Source organism: Geotrypetes seraphini, chromosome 10 (genome assembly GCF_902459505.1).
Source record: "Geotrypetes seraphini chromosome 10, aGeoSer1.1, whole genome shotgun sequence".
NCBI lineage: Eukaryota > Metazoa > Chordata > Amphibia > Gymnophiona > Dermophiidae > Geotrypetes > Geotrypetes seraphini.
In genome coordinates this window covers 146,270,904-146,287,402 of record NC_047093.1, presented here as the reverse complement: position 1 = coordinate 146,287,402, position 16,499 = coordinate 146,270,904, and the positions used below count along the sequence as shown (strand labels likewise).

Genomic DNA, 16,499 nt, shown 5'->3' with positions numbered 1-16,499 from the left:
GGAAGGGACTGGCGAAAAACCTGCGTCTTCCATGCCGTCTGACAAGGAGAGGCTAGAAAAGATCTGCAGAGAGCAGGCAAACTCCAGAGCGTAACCGTCCCACGCTACCTCCAAGACCCATTGATCAGACGTGATCTCGGCCCACTTGGGAAACAAGTCGCGCAGCCGGGCACCCACCGGAACCAAAGGGGGGCGCAGGCAAAGAGCCATTGTGCAGGACGGGCAGCGGGGGAACCAGCAGGGGAATTCCCAGCCCCCCGATGGGTCCCCCCGAAAGGACTGCATGCGGTGAGCCAACCTACTCCAGGGAAAACCGGAAGCCTGGAAACAAGAAGTCCCACGCCCAGGGCGATACTTGCTAAATTCCCCCAGGCGCCCCCAGGCAGTGCCACCCCGAGATGCCGGGCGGGCACGGTCCTCAGGCAGACGGGGCACCTTAGAGTCCGTCAGAGTCTGAACCAACTTATCTAAGTCCTTATGTTCTTATGTTCTCTCCAAACAAAAACAACCCCCGAATGGGAAATTTTGTAAGATTTTTAATTTTGGATGCAGTATCCGCCGATCAAGCGTGAAGCCACAAGGTACGGTGCGCGTCCACACCAAAAGCCATAGACTTAGCCGAAGTCCGCACCAAGTCATAAAGAGCATCTGAGAGGAACGAGGCAGCCATCTCAATCTTCGCCACCTCCTGATCCACTAAGGACCAGTCATCAGACTCACGATCCAGGACACACTCAGCCCACCAAAACACGGCGTGAGCCACCAGCCCCCCACAAATAGCTGCCTGGACCCCCAAGGCAGAGACATCAAAATTCTGCTTAAGAAGTGTCTTTAACTTATGCTGCTCAGAGTCCCTAAGGGCAGAACCGCCCTCAACAGGGAATGTATGCTGCTTAGCCATCGCGGAGACCATTGCGTCCATCACTGGAGAAATTAAGGTAGCCATATCCCCTTCTGGGATGGGATACCCACGAGCCATGGCGTGCACCAACCGAAATTGCGCCCTCGGCGTATTTCACTGCGCCAGTACGATATCCCGAAATCCAGATACAGAGAAATGGCAGATGAAGTTCAATGTGGAGAAATGCAAGGTAATGCATTTAGGCAGTAAAAATAAGGAATACGAGTACAGAATGTCAGGTGCAACTCTGGGAAAAAGTGAACAAGAAAGGGATCTGGGTGTACTGATAGATAGGACCCTGAAGCCGTCGGCACAATGCGCGGCAGCGGCAAATAGAGTGTTGGGCATGATAAAGAAAGGAATCTCGAGTAGATCGGAGAAAGTTATAATGCCGCTTTATAGGGCAATGGTCAGACCCCACTTGGAATACTGCGTCCAACATTGGTCTCCCTACCTAAAGAAGGATATAAAACTGCTGGAGAGGGTGCAGAGACGAGCAACTAAACTAGTGAAGGGTATGGAGAAACTGGAATATGAGGATCGACTTAAAACACTGGGATTGTTCTCCCTTGAGAAAAGGAGACTGCGTGGGGATGTGATCGAGACCTTCAAAATAATGAAAGGAATCGACAAAATAGAGCAGAGAAGATTATTTACATTGTCCAATTTGACACGGACAAGAGGACATGAAATGAAGCTAAGGGGTGGCAAGTTCAGGACTAATATCAGGAAGTTCTGCTTCACACAGAGAGTGGTTGACATCTGGAATACTCTCCCAGGGGAGATTATTGCAGAATCGACAGTCCTAGGCTTCAAGGGCAAACTAGATGCATATCTCCTTGAGAGAGGCATATAGAGATATGGTTGGCTATAGGGTAAGCCAGGTGTATACCTGGCAGGGCCTCCGCGTGTGCGGATCGCCGGACTTGATGGACCGAAGGTCTGATCCGGAGATGGCGCTTCTTATGTTCTTATAGGAAAAGAGTGGGAAACAGGGCGGACTCCCTGAAGCAGAGGGTCCCCCATACGCGGGGTCTCCAGTGGCGCATCTTCAAAAACGCAGCACTGAGACCTGCTAAATCAGGTCTAAAAGCTCATTCCTCTGAATAAAAGGCGCACCACGGACGCCTCCATGCCAGAAAGCGGGAAACCCGACACCTCACTGCCAGCGGCCATCCCCTCTAGAGGATCCTGGAACTCCTCCAAAGCATCCAGGTCCTCATCCACGCCAACACGCTCCTCTGACCACCAATCTGCAATCCAAGCCCCCTGCGGGCGCTTGGATGAGGGAGGAAGAAGAGGGGACGCCAAATGAAAAGAGGGAGGCAAAGCCACAGGGAGTGTGGAGGGAATCCCCCCCGAAACCCCCCGGCCGCATGTGGGACCACCATCTGCTTGAAAATAGACTTTGCACAAAGAAAAATATTAAACCAGCGGAAAAAGCCCCTGGGGGTCCCCAGGGACTCTCTGCCCCAGCAGGAGCTCATGCTGAAACCTGCCCCTATGTTTGCAATACAGGGAGGTCACCTGAGGTTGCAGACAAAATGGAGGGGACTGTCTGTTAAAATTCTGCCAAAAATAACCCCTCCAGGGCCTGTAGTGGCTGGGAAGCCTGAACTGTCCCAGCCGCTAAAGCAGGCAAACCAGCAACAGCTGATAGAAAAATCAGCTGAGAGGGAATCCTTTTACCCCTACCATGGGCGGTTCAGGAAATCCCTCCGGAGGCAGTAAGAGAAGACTAGGCTGCCACATTGCCTCCAGCTGACTTGCGAGGCACTAAGGCTGGGGAGCTCTGGACGCCTGCAGCCGCTGCCGATGGAGTTCCACGACGCACCAGCCCAAACCGCTGAGTTCGGGCCGGCCGTGAGTGCCTTACATCCGGACCAAATTGTGTCCCACTCCCCTGGAGAAGGGCTCAATTGCTCCATATACGACCTAGCTAGAAGAAAAGTGCTGGTTAGTGCAAAAATACAGTAAAATTCAGTAAATTGACAGGAAAGCAACCCTGCAGACCGGCACTACCTCAGGATTTTTTTTTTTTTTTTACAGGACAGACTCCACAGGCTCTCAAAGCAATATGCCTTGCTTGATTTAGGGGGCAAGGCTTACTGCTGAGGCTCCTCTAAAAAAAATGTGGCGAGGTGGAAGAAGTGGGGGGGGGGGAGGGACCCCACTCGAGACCTGCCGGGTTTGACACCCCTGAGGTCGTATGGACCCCAAACAGGGCCCACTCAAGCTCTGTCTAGCCAAAAACAGGGACTAGAAACCCCTAAACAAATTCCAACAGACCTACCAAGGGAGATGGGTACAGCTCACTCAACACCTGCCGGAGACTGAAAGACGACTGAGGAATAGGGGAAGGTATCCTTTATGTAGTATTCCACAGTTTTGTTTCAGTCTGCACCTGCTGGTCATGATGAGGAATATAACCCACTCGTAAAGATTAACCTCTACTGGTCTGGAGAGTGCTAAAGAAAAAATATTTCCTTCTATTGGTTTTAAAAGTATTACCTTTTAACTTCATTACAAGGATTAGAGGACACTCATGTCCTCTAATCCTTGTAATTTATGATGGAGTGAAAAATCAATCCATTTGTACCCATTCTACTCCACTCAGGATTTTGTATACTTCGATCATATCTCCCCTCAGCCGTCTCTTTACCAAGGTGAAGAGCCCTAACCGTTTTAGTCTTTCCTCATATGAGAGGAGTTCCATCCCCTTTATCATCCTACTCGCTCTTCTTTGAACCTTTTCTAATGCCTCTATATCTTTCTTAAGATAAGGAGACCAGAATTGAATACAATACTCAAGGTAATTATTGGACATCATGTTGGGCTCTTCTAAGGGTAAAGCAAGCCATTGGGTGTAAAGGAATTACTACCATGCTATGATAGAATCCTAGCTCTAAAGCACCTAAAGTGTTACAGACGGTGGTCTCGTACCTCTGGTGTCTTGCACTCACCTGCTGACCCCCCTGTGTCACTGGCAGAGCCCCTGGCTGCTTCTGCATGAACGCTTGGCTATTAGGTGGCACTGAACCCGTGGCCAAGGGCTGAGAAGATCCCAGCTGTGGGGAAGCAAAGAGATATGTACGCTCCGGTTGACTCAGAAGGGGTGAATTATGATAAGTACGTAAGGTAAAAGGTCATAGGACTTACGCCGCGCTGCTGGTCCAGTTTCTGCTGCTGCACCTGCTTGTGAGTGGTGATGACTTGTCGGATGGCATTCACAAAGCCAGGCTGGTCATAGGGAATGAGCCCCATGAAGATCCGTTTCTTGGAAGAGTACAGAAGCATTAGCACACGCACCTCACAGGGCGCCGTGTGTGGGAAGTGGACACAGCCTGCCTATGGCACAAGCGAGAAGGAGAAATTAGGTTCTTACCTGCTAATTTACTTTCTTTTAGCTTCTCCAGACCAGTAGAGGTTAACTTTACGATTGGGTATATATCTAATCATGACCAGCAGGTGGAGACTGAAAACAAAACTTTGGGACAGTATATCCTAGCCCCTCCTCTCTATTTCCCTCAGTCTGCCGAATAGCCAAGCAGAACCAAGAACTGGAAAACAACAGAGAGAAAAAACAATACTCCGAAAGGAGTAACAAATAACATACCCAAAAATGCTGTTGGAAAATGCAGAGGAGAAATTCCCGAAGGAATAAGGTCCCCACAGCTCGCCAGCTAAGCCAGCCGAGCCACAGCCGCTGTTCTTCAATTCTCCCCGGCCCTAGAAAAATACTAGAACCCGCAGCAAAAACCAAAAACTGCCCGCGCAACAGCCCCAACAACAACAACAACAACAGACAGGGTGGGGACCTCTACTGGTCTGGAGAAGCTAAAAGAAAGTAAATTAGCAGGTAAGAACCTAATTTCTCCTTCTTTAGCACTCTCCAGACCAGTAGAGGTTAACTTTACGATTGGGACGTACCAAAGCAGTCCCTCTCACGGGCGGGACCCCCGAAGGGCCGATACCAGAACACGCTCACCGAACACCGCGTCCCGACGCGCCTGAACATCTACCCGATAATGCCGAACAAATGAATGCAAGGAGGACCAAACCGCAGCCTTACAAATATCCACCGGAGGCACGAGCGACGACTCAGCCCAAGAAGCCGCCTGACCCCTAGTGGAATGAGCCTTGAGAAACTCCGGAACCGGCTTCTGACTCAGAAGATAAGCGGAAGCAATCATCTCCTTGATCCAACGCGCAATAGTAGCCTTAGAAGCGCCAGCCCCCCGACGAGGACCCGCCAGAAGCACAAAGAGATGATCGGAGCTCCGAAAATCCCGGGTCCGCTGCACATAAGCATGGAGGACCCGACCGACATCCAACTTGCGCAGCTGTCGTTGCTCAGAAGAACCCTCCCGACTACCCAAGACCGGGAGGACCACCGATTGATTGACATGAAAAGGAGAAACTACCTTCGGCAGAAAGGAAGGAACAGGCCGCAAAACAACCCGCTCCTTCGAAAACTCCAGGAAGGGAGCCCTACAAGAGAAAGCCTGTAGCTCAGACACCCGTCTAGCGGAAGTAATGGCCACCAAAAAGACCGACTTCAGCGTAAGGTCCTTCAACGAACAGCCATCCAACGGCTCGAAAGGAGGGCGCACTAGAACAGAGAGAACCAGATTGAGATCCCAAGAGGGAATCGAGGGCCTTATGGGAGGCCTGATCAACTTGGCCGCCCTAAGAAAGCGAATCACATCAGGAATGGCTGACAAACGCTGACCTGTCACCAGCCCCCGAAAAGCCGACAGGGCCGCCAGATGAACCCGAAGAGAAGACCAGGCCAGGCCCCTATCCAGGCCATCCTGCAAAAACTCTAGAAAGTTAGGCAGAGAAGCGCGAAAGGAGACCACTCCCCGCGCTCGGCACCATTCCTCAAAAAGACGCCAAACCCGTACATAAGCCCGAGAGGTAGAAAGCCTCCGGGACCCCAAAAGTGTAGAGATCACCTTGTCGGAATATCCCTTCTTACTCAGGCGGCCCCTTTCAAGAGCCAAGCCGTAAGACAAAAGGGAGACGGGTCGAACATGGGAATGGGACCCTGCGTCAGAAGATCGCACTCGAGAGGCAGAGGAAGAGGATCCGCCACCAGATGCCTCACCAGATCCGCATACCACGGACGACGAGGCCAATCCGGAGCCACCAAGACCACCAGCCCCGGATGGCGAACAATGCGAAGCAGTACTCTGCCCACTAATGGCCAAGGAGGGAACACATACAACAGCCCCTCCGTTGGCCACGGTTGGACCAGAGCATCCAGACCCTCGGCCAGACCGTCCCTGCGACGACTGAAGAAGCGGGGTACTTTGGCGTTGCCACTTGTAGCCATCAGATCCATCAGGGGCTGCCCCCAAGCACGCACTAGCAACTGAAACGCCTCGGCGCCGAGACACCACTCTCCCGGATCCAAGAAGTGACGACTGAGGAAGTCCGCCTGAACGTTTTCTACACCGGCAATGTGAGAGGCCGAGAGGTCCAGAAGATGCGACTCCGCCCAAACCATGAGCCGAGCCGCCTCCTGCGCCACCAGAGTGCTCTTGGTGCCCCCCTGACGATTGACATAAGCCACCGCCGTGGCATTGTCCGACAGGACTCTGACCGACTTGCCCAACAAAAGGGAGTGGAAAGCCAACAGCGCCAGCCGGACCGCCCTGGTCTCCAACACGTTGATCGACCAGGAGGCCTCCTCCGTGGACCAGGTTCCCTGAGCTGAGTGACCCAGACACTGGGCCCCCCAACCCAGGAGACTCGCATCCGTAAGGAGCACCGTCCACTGCGGAAGATCCAGACCCACCCCCTGAACTAGGTGAGGGGTCCGGAGCCACCAACGCAGACTGCAGCGCGCCAAGCCTCGCAGGGGGACCGGAACATCCATCCCGTGCCTCTGGGGAGACCACCTCCGGAGCAGAGCATACTGGAGAGGACGCATGTGGGCCCGCGCCCACCTCACCACGTCCAGGGACGCCACCATCGACCCCAGGACCTGGAGGAAATCTCGCGCCCGAGGACACCGGGACGCCAAAAGCAGGCGAATCTGAGACTGCAATTTGCTCACCCGGGCCTCTGGGAGGAAGACCTTCCCCAAGGAGGTGTCGAACAGCACCCCGAGGTACTCCAGACGCTGAGCCGGAACCAACCGACTCTTGGAAAGGTTGACCACCCAGCCCAGCGACCGGAGAAACTCCACCACCCGAGCCGTAACCCGGGAGCTTTCCTGCAACGACTTGGCCCGAATTAACCAGTCGTCCAGGTAGGGGTGTACCAGAATGCCCTCCGACCGCAAGGCTGCCGCGACGACCACCATCACCTTGGTGAACGTCCGGGGAGCCGTGGCCAGCCCAAAGGGAAGCGCACAGAACTGATAGTGCCGACCCAAGATCGCAAAGCGCAGGAAACGCTGATGAGAGGTCCGAATAGGAACATGCAAGTAGGCCTCCGTCAGATCGAGAGAAGTGAGAAACTCCCCCGGCTGAACCGCCAGAATGACCGACCGCAGCGTTTCCATACGGAAAGAGGGAACCTTGAGAGCCCTGTTGACCCCTTTCAAATCGAGGATGGGCCGAAAAGTCCCCTCCTTCTTGGGCACCACAAAGTAAATGGAGTACCTGCCCGTGCCCCACTCCGGGGGGGGCACTGGAACTACTGCCCTGAGATCTAGCAAGCGCTGAAGGGTCTGGCGAAAAGCCTGCGTCTTCCCCGGAGTCTGACACGGAGAAGCGAGGAAAAAATCCGGCAGAGAGCGGGCGAACTCCAGGGCATAACCGTCCCGCACCACCTCCAGGACCCACTGATCGGACGTGATCTCGGCCCATTTGGGGAAAAAATCGCGCAGCCGGGCCCCCACCGGAACCAAGGGGGGCGCCGGCAAGGCGTCATTGTGCAGGACGGGAAGCGGGGGAACCGGCGGAGGGGTTCCCTGCCCCCCGACGGGCCCCCCGAAAGGGCTGCATGCGCTGGAAGAACCGACCCCGGGAAAACCCCGGAGACTGGAAAGAAGCAGCCCCACGCCCAGGGCGATACTTGCGAAATTCCCGCAAACGCCCCCGGGCCGCACCACCCCGAGACGCCGGGCGGGCACGGTCCTCCGGCAAACGGGGAACTTTCGAGTCCGACAGAGTCTGAATCAACTTATCCAAGTCCTCTCCAAATAAAAACGACCCCCGAAAGGGAAATTTAGTAAGCTTAGCTTTGGACGCAGCATCCGCCGCCCAAGCGCGCAGCCACAACACACGCCTTGCGGCCACGCCAAAAGCCATGGACTTAGCCGAGATCCGCACCAAGTCATACAGAGCATCCGAGAGGAATGAGGCAGCCATCTCAATCTTCGCTACCTCCTGATCCACCAGAGACCAGTCGTCAGACTCTCGATCCAAGACCCGCTCCGCCCACCGAAACACGGCGCGAGCGACCAGTCCCCCACAAATAGCCGCCTGGACCCCAAAGGCAGAGACTTGAAAATTTTGCTTAAGGATGGTCTCCAATTTGCGCTCCTCAGAGTCCCGCAAGGCAGAACCGCCCTCAACAGGCACGGTATGCCGCTTGGAAATAGCCGAGACCACCGCATCCACGACTGGCGAAGCTAACGTAGCCCGATCCCCTTCAGGAATGGGATACAGGCGAGCCATGCTGCGCGCCAGCCGAAACGGCGTCTCCGGCGTTTTCCACTGCTCAAGAATAATATCCCGAATATCCTGATGCATAGGAAAAGAGCGGGAAACGGAACGGATCCCTCGTAACAGAGGGTCCCCCACACGCGGAGTCTCCGGCGGCGCGTCCTCAAAACGCAAAGCCGAAGAAACCTGTTGAATAAGGTCAGGCAGCTCATCTCTCTGAAAAAGGCGCACCACGGACGCCTCGTCACTGGAGAACGGGAAACCCGACAACCCGCCGCCAGCTTCCGTCCCCTCCAGAGGGTCCTGGAATTCCTCAGAAGGGTCCAGGTCCTCCTCCAGACCGACACGTTCCTCCGACCACAAATCCTCGTCCCACGACACCCGCGGACGCTTGGACAAGAGAGGCGGCGGAGGGGACGTCACGTCAGACGAGAGAGGCAAAGCCGCAGGGAGCGCGGAGGAAACCCCACCCCCCGAGACCCCCTGGGCGCAACCGGGACCCCCAGCCGCCTGAAAATAGGCTTTGCATAATGAAAAGAAAAAATCAGGGGAAAAACCCCCCGAGGGTCCCAAGGGACTCCCTGCCACAGCAGGGGACCCAGCAGAAACCTGCCCCTGCTTAGCCAAAACAGGGGGAAGGTCACCTGAGGTGGAAGACAAAATGGAGGGGCCAGACAGAGAAGATGGCGTCTTTCCCGCCAAAACAGCTCCCTCCATAGCCTGCAGCGGCTGAGAGACCTGAATAGTCTCAGCCGCTAAAACAGGCAAGCCGGCATCAGCTGTCAAAATATCAGCTGAGAGGGAATCCTCTAAAACCCGACCATCGGCGGCTCGGGGAATCCCTCCGTGGGCGGACGGAGAAGACCGGGCTTCTCCACCGTTCCCTGCCGACTCGCGAGGCACCATCGGCGGGGAGCTCTGGGCGCCTGCAGCCGCTGCCGACGGAGCTCCTCCACCGCACCGGCCTGAACACCGCTTGCACAGGCCGGCCGCGAGTGCCTCGCGTCTGGAGCACAATGAGCACTTTTTCCCTTTAGAAGTGCTCATTGCTCCATACGCGACCTAGCTGTAAAAAAGTGCCGGTTAGTTGAAAAAATACAGTAAAATACAGTTTTCTTAAAGGGATACAACCCTCCAGACCAGCACTACCTCAGGATTTTTTTTTTTTTTTTTTTTTTTTTTTTACACAGAACAGACTCCACAGGCTCTCGAAGCAATATGCCTTGCTTGATTTAGGGGGCAAGGCTTACTGCTGAGGCTCCTCTAAAAAAATATGGGGAGGTGGAGGAAGTGGGGGGAGGGACCCCGCTCGTGACCCGCCGGGTTTGACACCCCCGAGGTCGGACGAACCCCCAAACAGAGTCCGTCCAAGCTCCGTCCGGCTAAAAACAGGGACAATAAACCTCTAAACAAATTCCAACAGCCCTACCAAGGGAGATGGGTACAGATCACTCAACACCTGCTGGAGACTGAAAGAAGACTGAGGGAAATAGAGAGGAGGGGCTAGGATATACTGTCCCAAAGTTTTGTTTTCAGTCTCCACCTGCTGGTCATGATTAGATATATACCCAATCGTAAAGTTAACCTCTACTGGTCTGGAGAGTGCTAAAGAAACTGGGGTTACATGTCCAGGGAAGCAGGAGAGAGGATAGGGAGGGGGGATGGAAAGAGATAAGGGATGGGGAGGAGAAATATGGAAATTGTCCCTGCCCTCTTTAAGTTCTACAGGATATGTATATTCACCAGGTTCCACTTGTTATCAACGCTAACAATGGCCTAGAATTTCATCTTATTACTGCCCCCAGAAATTATGCCACTTTCTCCGCACATCTAAAACAGCTCTGCTTGTCTAAAACTAAGCCAGTTCTTCATCATCTTGTCCTACCCTGCTCTCGAGCCGGTCCCAGATTGGAAAATAATAAAGGCTCCGATTTATGTGGAGAAAATACTATCTTATCCATGGAAAGAGGTTTGGGTAATCCCCTTCCCCAGAGTTGGTGCACACTGCATGTCCATGGAGGGGCGGGGGGTGAAGAGCAACTCTGCTTACAAATCCTGTGCCCATAATCCTGTACAGGCCCTTCAGAGACTCCAGATCCTTGTTGGTGAAGTTGAACTGAACCATCCGTGAATTGCGAAATAAGTGACCCAGAGCTGTCTGCAATGGAAGGAGAGAACAACATGAGACCACGTTTGTACCCCCGATTCTCTGCTCCTCCCAACCCTGACCTGTGAGGAAATTATCTATATCACTGTCTCTCAGGCACTTTCCAAAGTCAATTCAGCCAGTGCCAGATGACCATCGCTCAGTTTTACCAAGTTTCAAGTTTAATAATAATTTGATTAATCGCTTAATCTAAATTCTAAGCGATGTACATGTTAATAAAATTACAAAGTAAGGGGGATAATACAATAAATAAAAAACTAAGACTAACACAACTATTGACAAATTTGACAAAACTAGGAACATAAGGGAGGAGATGGGTAGGAATTACAATTTGTATAAAAGTTAAAGAGACAAGTAAGGAGGATACATAAGGAAAGGGAGGATAAAAAAATTACTTCAATAAAATTGCAGAAAGAAAGATAAAATTAGTTCAAAGACTAAATGATTAGTTTATAAAGGCATCTTTAAAGAGAAAACTCTTTAGTTTACCTTTAAATTTTACTATATTGGGTTCTTCCCTTAAATGGCTAGGGAGTGAATTCCAAGTTTGGGGGGCCATAACTGAAAAGATCAACTGTCGTCTAGTATTAATAATTTTAAGGGAAGGAATCGTTAGCAAATGCTGTTCAGCGGATCTTAATGTTCTATTGGAGTTCCCCTAAGCCCTGCACCCCCACTTTCCTATAGCAGCATGGGAATTTTTGCAAGTAGCTGCTCAGTTCCCCATCACCACAAAAAAAAAAAAAAATCCAACCCTACATCTTCACTCTTCCCAGATATGTGTAACATCAGCCTGTATCCCTCCCTGCCTTTCTGATGAAGATAGTAGCACAGGAATTTTTCTTTACCAGTAACTGCTGTGGAATGAGCTGCATAATCAGTTTCTGGGGCCACTGGTCAGTTTTCCTAAAAATCAGAATACACCGTTAGCAAGTAAACGCTCATCCACAACACACACATGAAAACACATTCATCCACATGTGCACACACATGAAAACAAATTCATCTACATGCACACAATACTGCCTCAAACATAGAAACATGATGGCAGATAAAGGCCAAATGGCCCATCTAGTCTGCCCATCCACAGTAACCATTATCTTTCTCTCTATCCCAGACCCTCTTGAATTTCGCAAGTGTTCCATGCATCTACCACCCTTTCTGTAAAAAAGTATTTCCTTAGATTACTCCAGAGCCTATCATCTCTTAACTTCATCCTATGCCCTATCATTGCAGAGTTTCCTTTCAAATAAAAGAGACTCGACTCATGTGCATTTATATTACGTAGGTATTTAAACATCTCTCACAAGAAAAAAACAACGAGTAATAGAAAAAAATCCCAAAATTTAACTACAAAATATTACTCACCAGAGATGGGTTACACTCCCCCCCCCCCCCCCGATAACCATTTCACAAACCAATGGAGAAAAAGCACAGAAGAGGAGTGGAGTTTTCTAGCTGATACATTCCCTGAGGAACCCTTTGAGAGGCGAAACAAGGCACTTGTTTTCTACCAGTACAGCATGGCGTTTCAGACCATGGTCCCAAGCTAAGTAAAACTTTTTTTGCTTTTCCTGTGCACAGTGATGGGTAAATTACCCTTTTGATAATTACATTTCAGTGGTGGTGAAGTTTTTTGCCAGTGATAGTACATAAGCAACTTGGACTTTAAACAGTATTGAAGTTGTTTATTGCTGCATTGAAATTGTTGAGGCTTTTTCTCCACTGGTTTGTGAAATGGTTAGCGGGGGAGTGTAACCCATCTCTGGTGAGAAATATTTTATAGTTAAATTTTGGGATTTAAACATCTCTATCATATCTTCCCCTCTCCTGCCTTTCCTCCAAAGTATACAAATTGAGATCTTTAAGTCTGTCCCCATATGCCTTATGATGAAGACCACATACCATTTTAGTAGCCTTCCTCTGGACCGACTCCATCCTATTTATATCTTTTTGAAGGTGCAGCCTCCAGAATTGTACACAATATTCTAAATGAGGTCTTACCAAAGTCTTATAGAGGGGCATCAATACCTCCTTTTTCCTACTGGCCATACCTCTCTCTATGCAACCTAGCATCCTTCTAGCTTTCGCCGTCACTTTTTCAACCTGTTTGGCCACCTTAAGATCATCACATACAATCACACCCAAGCCCCGCTCTTCTGTCATGCACATAAGCTCTTCACTAGAGGTCTGCACGGGAACGGGGATCGCGGGAATCCCGCGGGGTTCCCACGGGAATCCCCCCTAACCCACGGGACTCCCACGGGGACCTCCCTCTGGCCAACGGGACTCCCACGGGGATGGAAGGCTTTGGAAGCAAGGTTCGTGCATATAATATAATGGACAAGTAAGCCTTAGTAAAAGAGGGGGTTTATAAGTTAATTACCTGAACAGAAAACAAAAAAAGGGTTCCACCAAAGAGATTCCAAAAGGAAAACAGCAGTGCAAACACAAAAGAAACTGTGGAATTGATGATCCTGCTTTTTATGGGGACGGGCGGGGATGGAGGTAATTCCTTGCGGGGATGGTTGGGGACGGAGATGATCCTGGCGAGGACGGGCGGGGATGGGTGGGATTTCTGTCCCCGTGCAACTCTCTACTCTTCACCCCCTAATCTGTACCTCCATGTATTGTGTAAACAAGCATGTTTACACAATACATACAAAATGACACGTGTACCATACAATATACATGTACACAGAAACCAGAACAGACTCTACATGTATACACACAATAATCGCTCCAGTCCACTTCCTCCCCACTCCACCAAAAGATGCATACATGCACAAACATACACATGTATAAACAATGACAAACATTTTGCACATGTGCACATGAAGAAACAGAATGAGATGGCAAACACAGGCAGCAAGGACTATCAAATTGGGCTGATGATAAATACATTACTCCCCTCCCTCTCCTTCCAGGCATACAGCCACCCATTACCAGAAATCTCTCTGTACTAAGACATTCATATGCAGCTAAGACAGAAAGATGGACACTCACAGGTTCTCTCCCGGGTTGACGTAGACCTGGCATGGCAAGGACCGAGTTAGTTTGGCGTTTGTATCCACAGAAGCTGGCTTGGGTTTCTTCCACCGGGCCAAAAAGAGAAGAGAGAGAGTGAGAGAGGCCCCTTAGCAACCTTCTTTGCCATGTTTTTGCCAGTGTGCAACAGCAGAATGCCAAACCCTCCAGTGGCCTCCTCCTTTCCTCTCCACTACAAAATGCTCACCTCCTGCCACTCCAGGACACCACTCCAAGCCAGCACCTTGTTAGTGATCGACTGCTGGGTTGCAGGCAGCTGTGAGACTGTAGGCTGGGGAACGCTGGCTCCTGCTGGCTGCAAGGGAAGATGAAGAATGAAATAGGGAGTGAGAAGAGAAAAGAACTGGAAACTTGGGGGAAAGGAAAGCAATAACAGCAAAGCGCAGACCAGACCAGCTTGCAGCACTGCATCTGGAAGAGATCGGATGGGCTGTGCAGGTCCATCCTCCAGTGCAGTCTGGCTTTCTTCTCTGAAAGGGGGAAGAAAGAGAGGAGAGAACGTGCGCACTTTGGTTAGGAGACAGCAGACACTGTAATCCTGTACTTACCATGTTTGGGGGTCCAGGCTGTGGCAACCCCTGCTGCTGAGGTAATAAGCCGGGTCCTGTGGTTACTGTGGACACCAGGCTGGGCTGCACAGGGGGCATCATAGAGGGCAGCTTGGGGGGAATGGCAGACACAGAGCTGGCTGAGATGGGCTGCGTGGACGCCTGGCTGAAGGGAGCACCCACTCCAGGGGCGCTGGGCAGCGAAACCACATTAGGGACTGCCGAAGGAAAGAAAAGCAGATCGAGTGAGCATTAAATAGATAGAAGCAGATGTGGGGGCAGCAGCTCGGGCAGCCTGGTGCAACACTTACAGCGGTTCCCCAAACTGCTTTTCTGGTTTTTCGCAGCCTCCACAGCAGATTGGGCTGCTGCCTGCGCAGCATTCAGAGAGCTGCCTTGAGACACCTGTGGACAAAACACAGGAGTGTGAACATCGACACTTAACTGATTCCATCAGGGGCTGAGCACACAGTGAAGGTTCTGCAGTGGGGGGGGGGGGGGGGGGAGGGACCAGGGAGCTGGCGACGGCTGAATCTCTCAGTAGTATTTAGCAGCCACTGCCATCTGTCAAAATACCAAACTTTACAAAAAGCAATGTTACTTACCGTAACAGTTGTTATCCAGGGACAGCAGGCAGCTATTCTCACTAGTGGGTGATGTCATCCGACAGAGCCCCGATACGGACGTCTCACAAGCATGTCTTGCTTGAAGAAACTTAGAAGTTTCGAGATGCCCGCACCACGCATGCGCCAGTGCCTTCCCGCCCGATGGTTCAGGCGTGTCTCCTCAGTTCAGGTAGCTAGCCGAGAAGCCAACCCAGGGGAGGAGGGTGGGACGTGAGAATAGCTGCCTGCTGTCCCTGGATAACAACTGTTACGGTAAGTAACATTGCTTTATCCCAGGACAAGCAGGCAGGTATTCTCACTAGTGGGTGACCTCCAAGCTAACCTCAATGGGATGGTGGGAGAGTTGGCAACTTAGGAGAATAAATTTTGTAACACTGTTTGGCCAAACTGTCCATCCCGTCTGGAGAAAGTATCCAGACAATAATGAGAGGTGAATGTATGAACCGAGGACCAAGTGGCAGCCTTACAAATCTCCTCAATCGGTGTCGATCTGAGGAAGGCTACAGAGGTTGCCATTGCTCTGACCTTATGGGCTGTGACCTTACAGGGAAGGGATAATCCAGCCTGGGCATAGCAGAAAGAGATACAAGCCGCCATCCAGTTGGAGATGGTGCGCTTCGATACAGGTCGTCCCAACTTGTTTGGATCAAAGGAGACGAAAAGTTGAGGAGCAGTTCTGTGTGGTTTGGTGCGATCCAGGTAGAAAGCCAAAGCACGTTTACAGTCCAGAGTATGAAGAGCTGATTCTCCAGAATGAGAATGAGGCTTTGGAAAAAACACTGGAAGTACAATAGATTGGTTGAGATGAAATTCAGAGACCACCTTAGGCAGGAATTTCGGATGAGTGCGAAGGACCACTTTGTCATGATGGAACACTGTGAAAGGTGGATCCGCCACTAAGGCCTGAAGCTCACTGACCCTGCGAGCAGATGTGAGGGCCACCAGAAAAACCACTTTCCAGGTGAGAAACTTAAGAGGAGCCTTGTTGAGAGGCTCAAAAGGAGGTTTCATAAGCAGAGAAAGGACAACATTGAGATCCCAAACCACTGGAGGAGGTTTGAGAGGAGGGTTGACATGAAAAAGTCCTTTCATAAATCTGGAAACCACAGGATGAGCAGAGAGAGGTTTCCCTTGTAGAGGCTGATGGAAAGCCGCAATAGCACTCAGGTGGACTCGTATAGATGTAGACTTGAGACCAGACTGAGACAGGTGTAGAAGATAGTCCAATACAGAGGATAGGGAGGCTCGCTGAGGCTCCTTGGAATTGGAAACACACCAGGAAGAAAATCTAGTCCATTTCTGGGAGTAGCATTGACGAGTAGCAGGCTTCCTGGAAGCCTCCAAGACATCCCTCACCGCCTGGGAAAACTGGTGAGAAGTTACGTTGAGAGGAACCAAGCTGTCAGGTGAAGAGACTGCAGGTTGGGATGAAGTAGAGATCCTTGATGTTGAGTAAGTAGTGAAGGAAACACTGGAAGAAGGACCGGCTCCCTGCTGCTGAGTTGAAGCAGAAGGGAGAACCAAGGTTGCCTGGGCCACCGAGGAGCTATCAGAATCATGGTGGCCTGGTCAGATCTCAACTTGACC

At 51.4% G+C, this 16,499-nt stretch overlaps 1 protein-coding gene across 4 annotated transcripts in view; it reads right to left on the bottom strand.

Moving 5' to 3' along the window:
* MED25 (mediator complex subunit 25) overlaps positions 1–16,499 on the bottom strand; it is a 53,854-nt gene that overhangs the window by 18,276 nt on the left and 19,079 nt on the right. For all 4 annotated transcript variants that reach the window (XM_033960869.1, XM_033960867.1, XM_033960866.1 and 1 more), the window contains exons 9-16: positions 14,598–14,691; positions 14,287–14,504; positions 13,926–14,033; positions 13,697–13,782; positions 11,539–11,596; positions 10,574–10,681; positions 4,061–4,249; positions 3,865–3,969 (exon numbers count right to left, since the gene is read on the bottom strand). In XM_033960869.1, the coding sequence (XP_033816760.1) occupies positions 3,865–3,969; positions 4,061–4,249; positions 10,574–10,681; positions 11,539–11,596; positions 13,697–13,782; positions 13,926–14,033; positions 14,287–14,504; positions 14,598–14,691 (966 nt within the window). The remainder of the gene's footprint in view (positions 1–3,864; positions 3,970–4,060; positions 4,250–10,573; positions 10,682–11,538; positions 11,597–13,696; positions 13,783–13,925; positions 14,034–14,286; positions 14,505–14,597; positions 14,692–16,499) is intronic.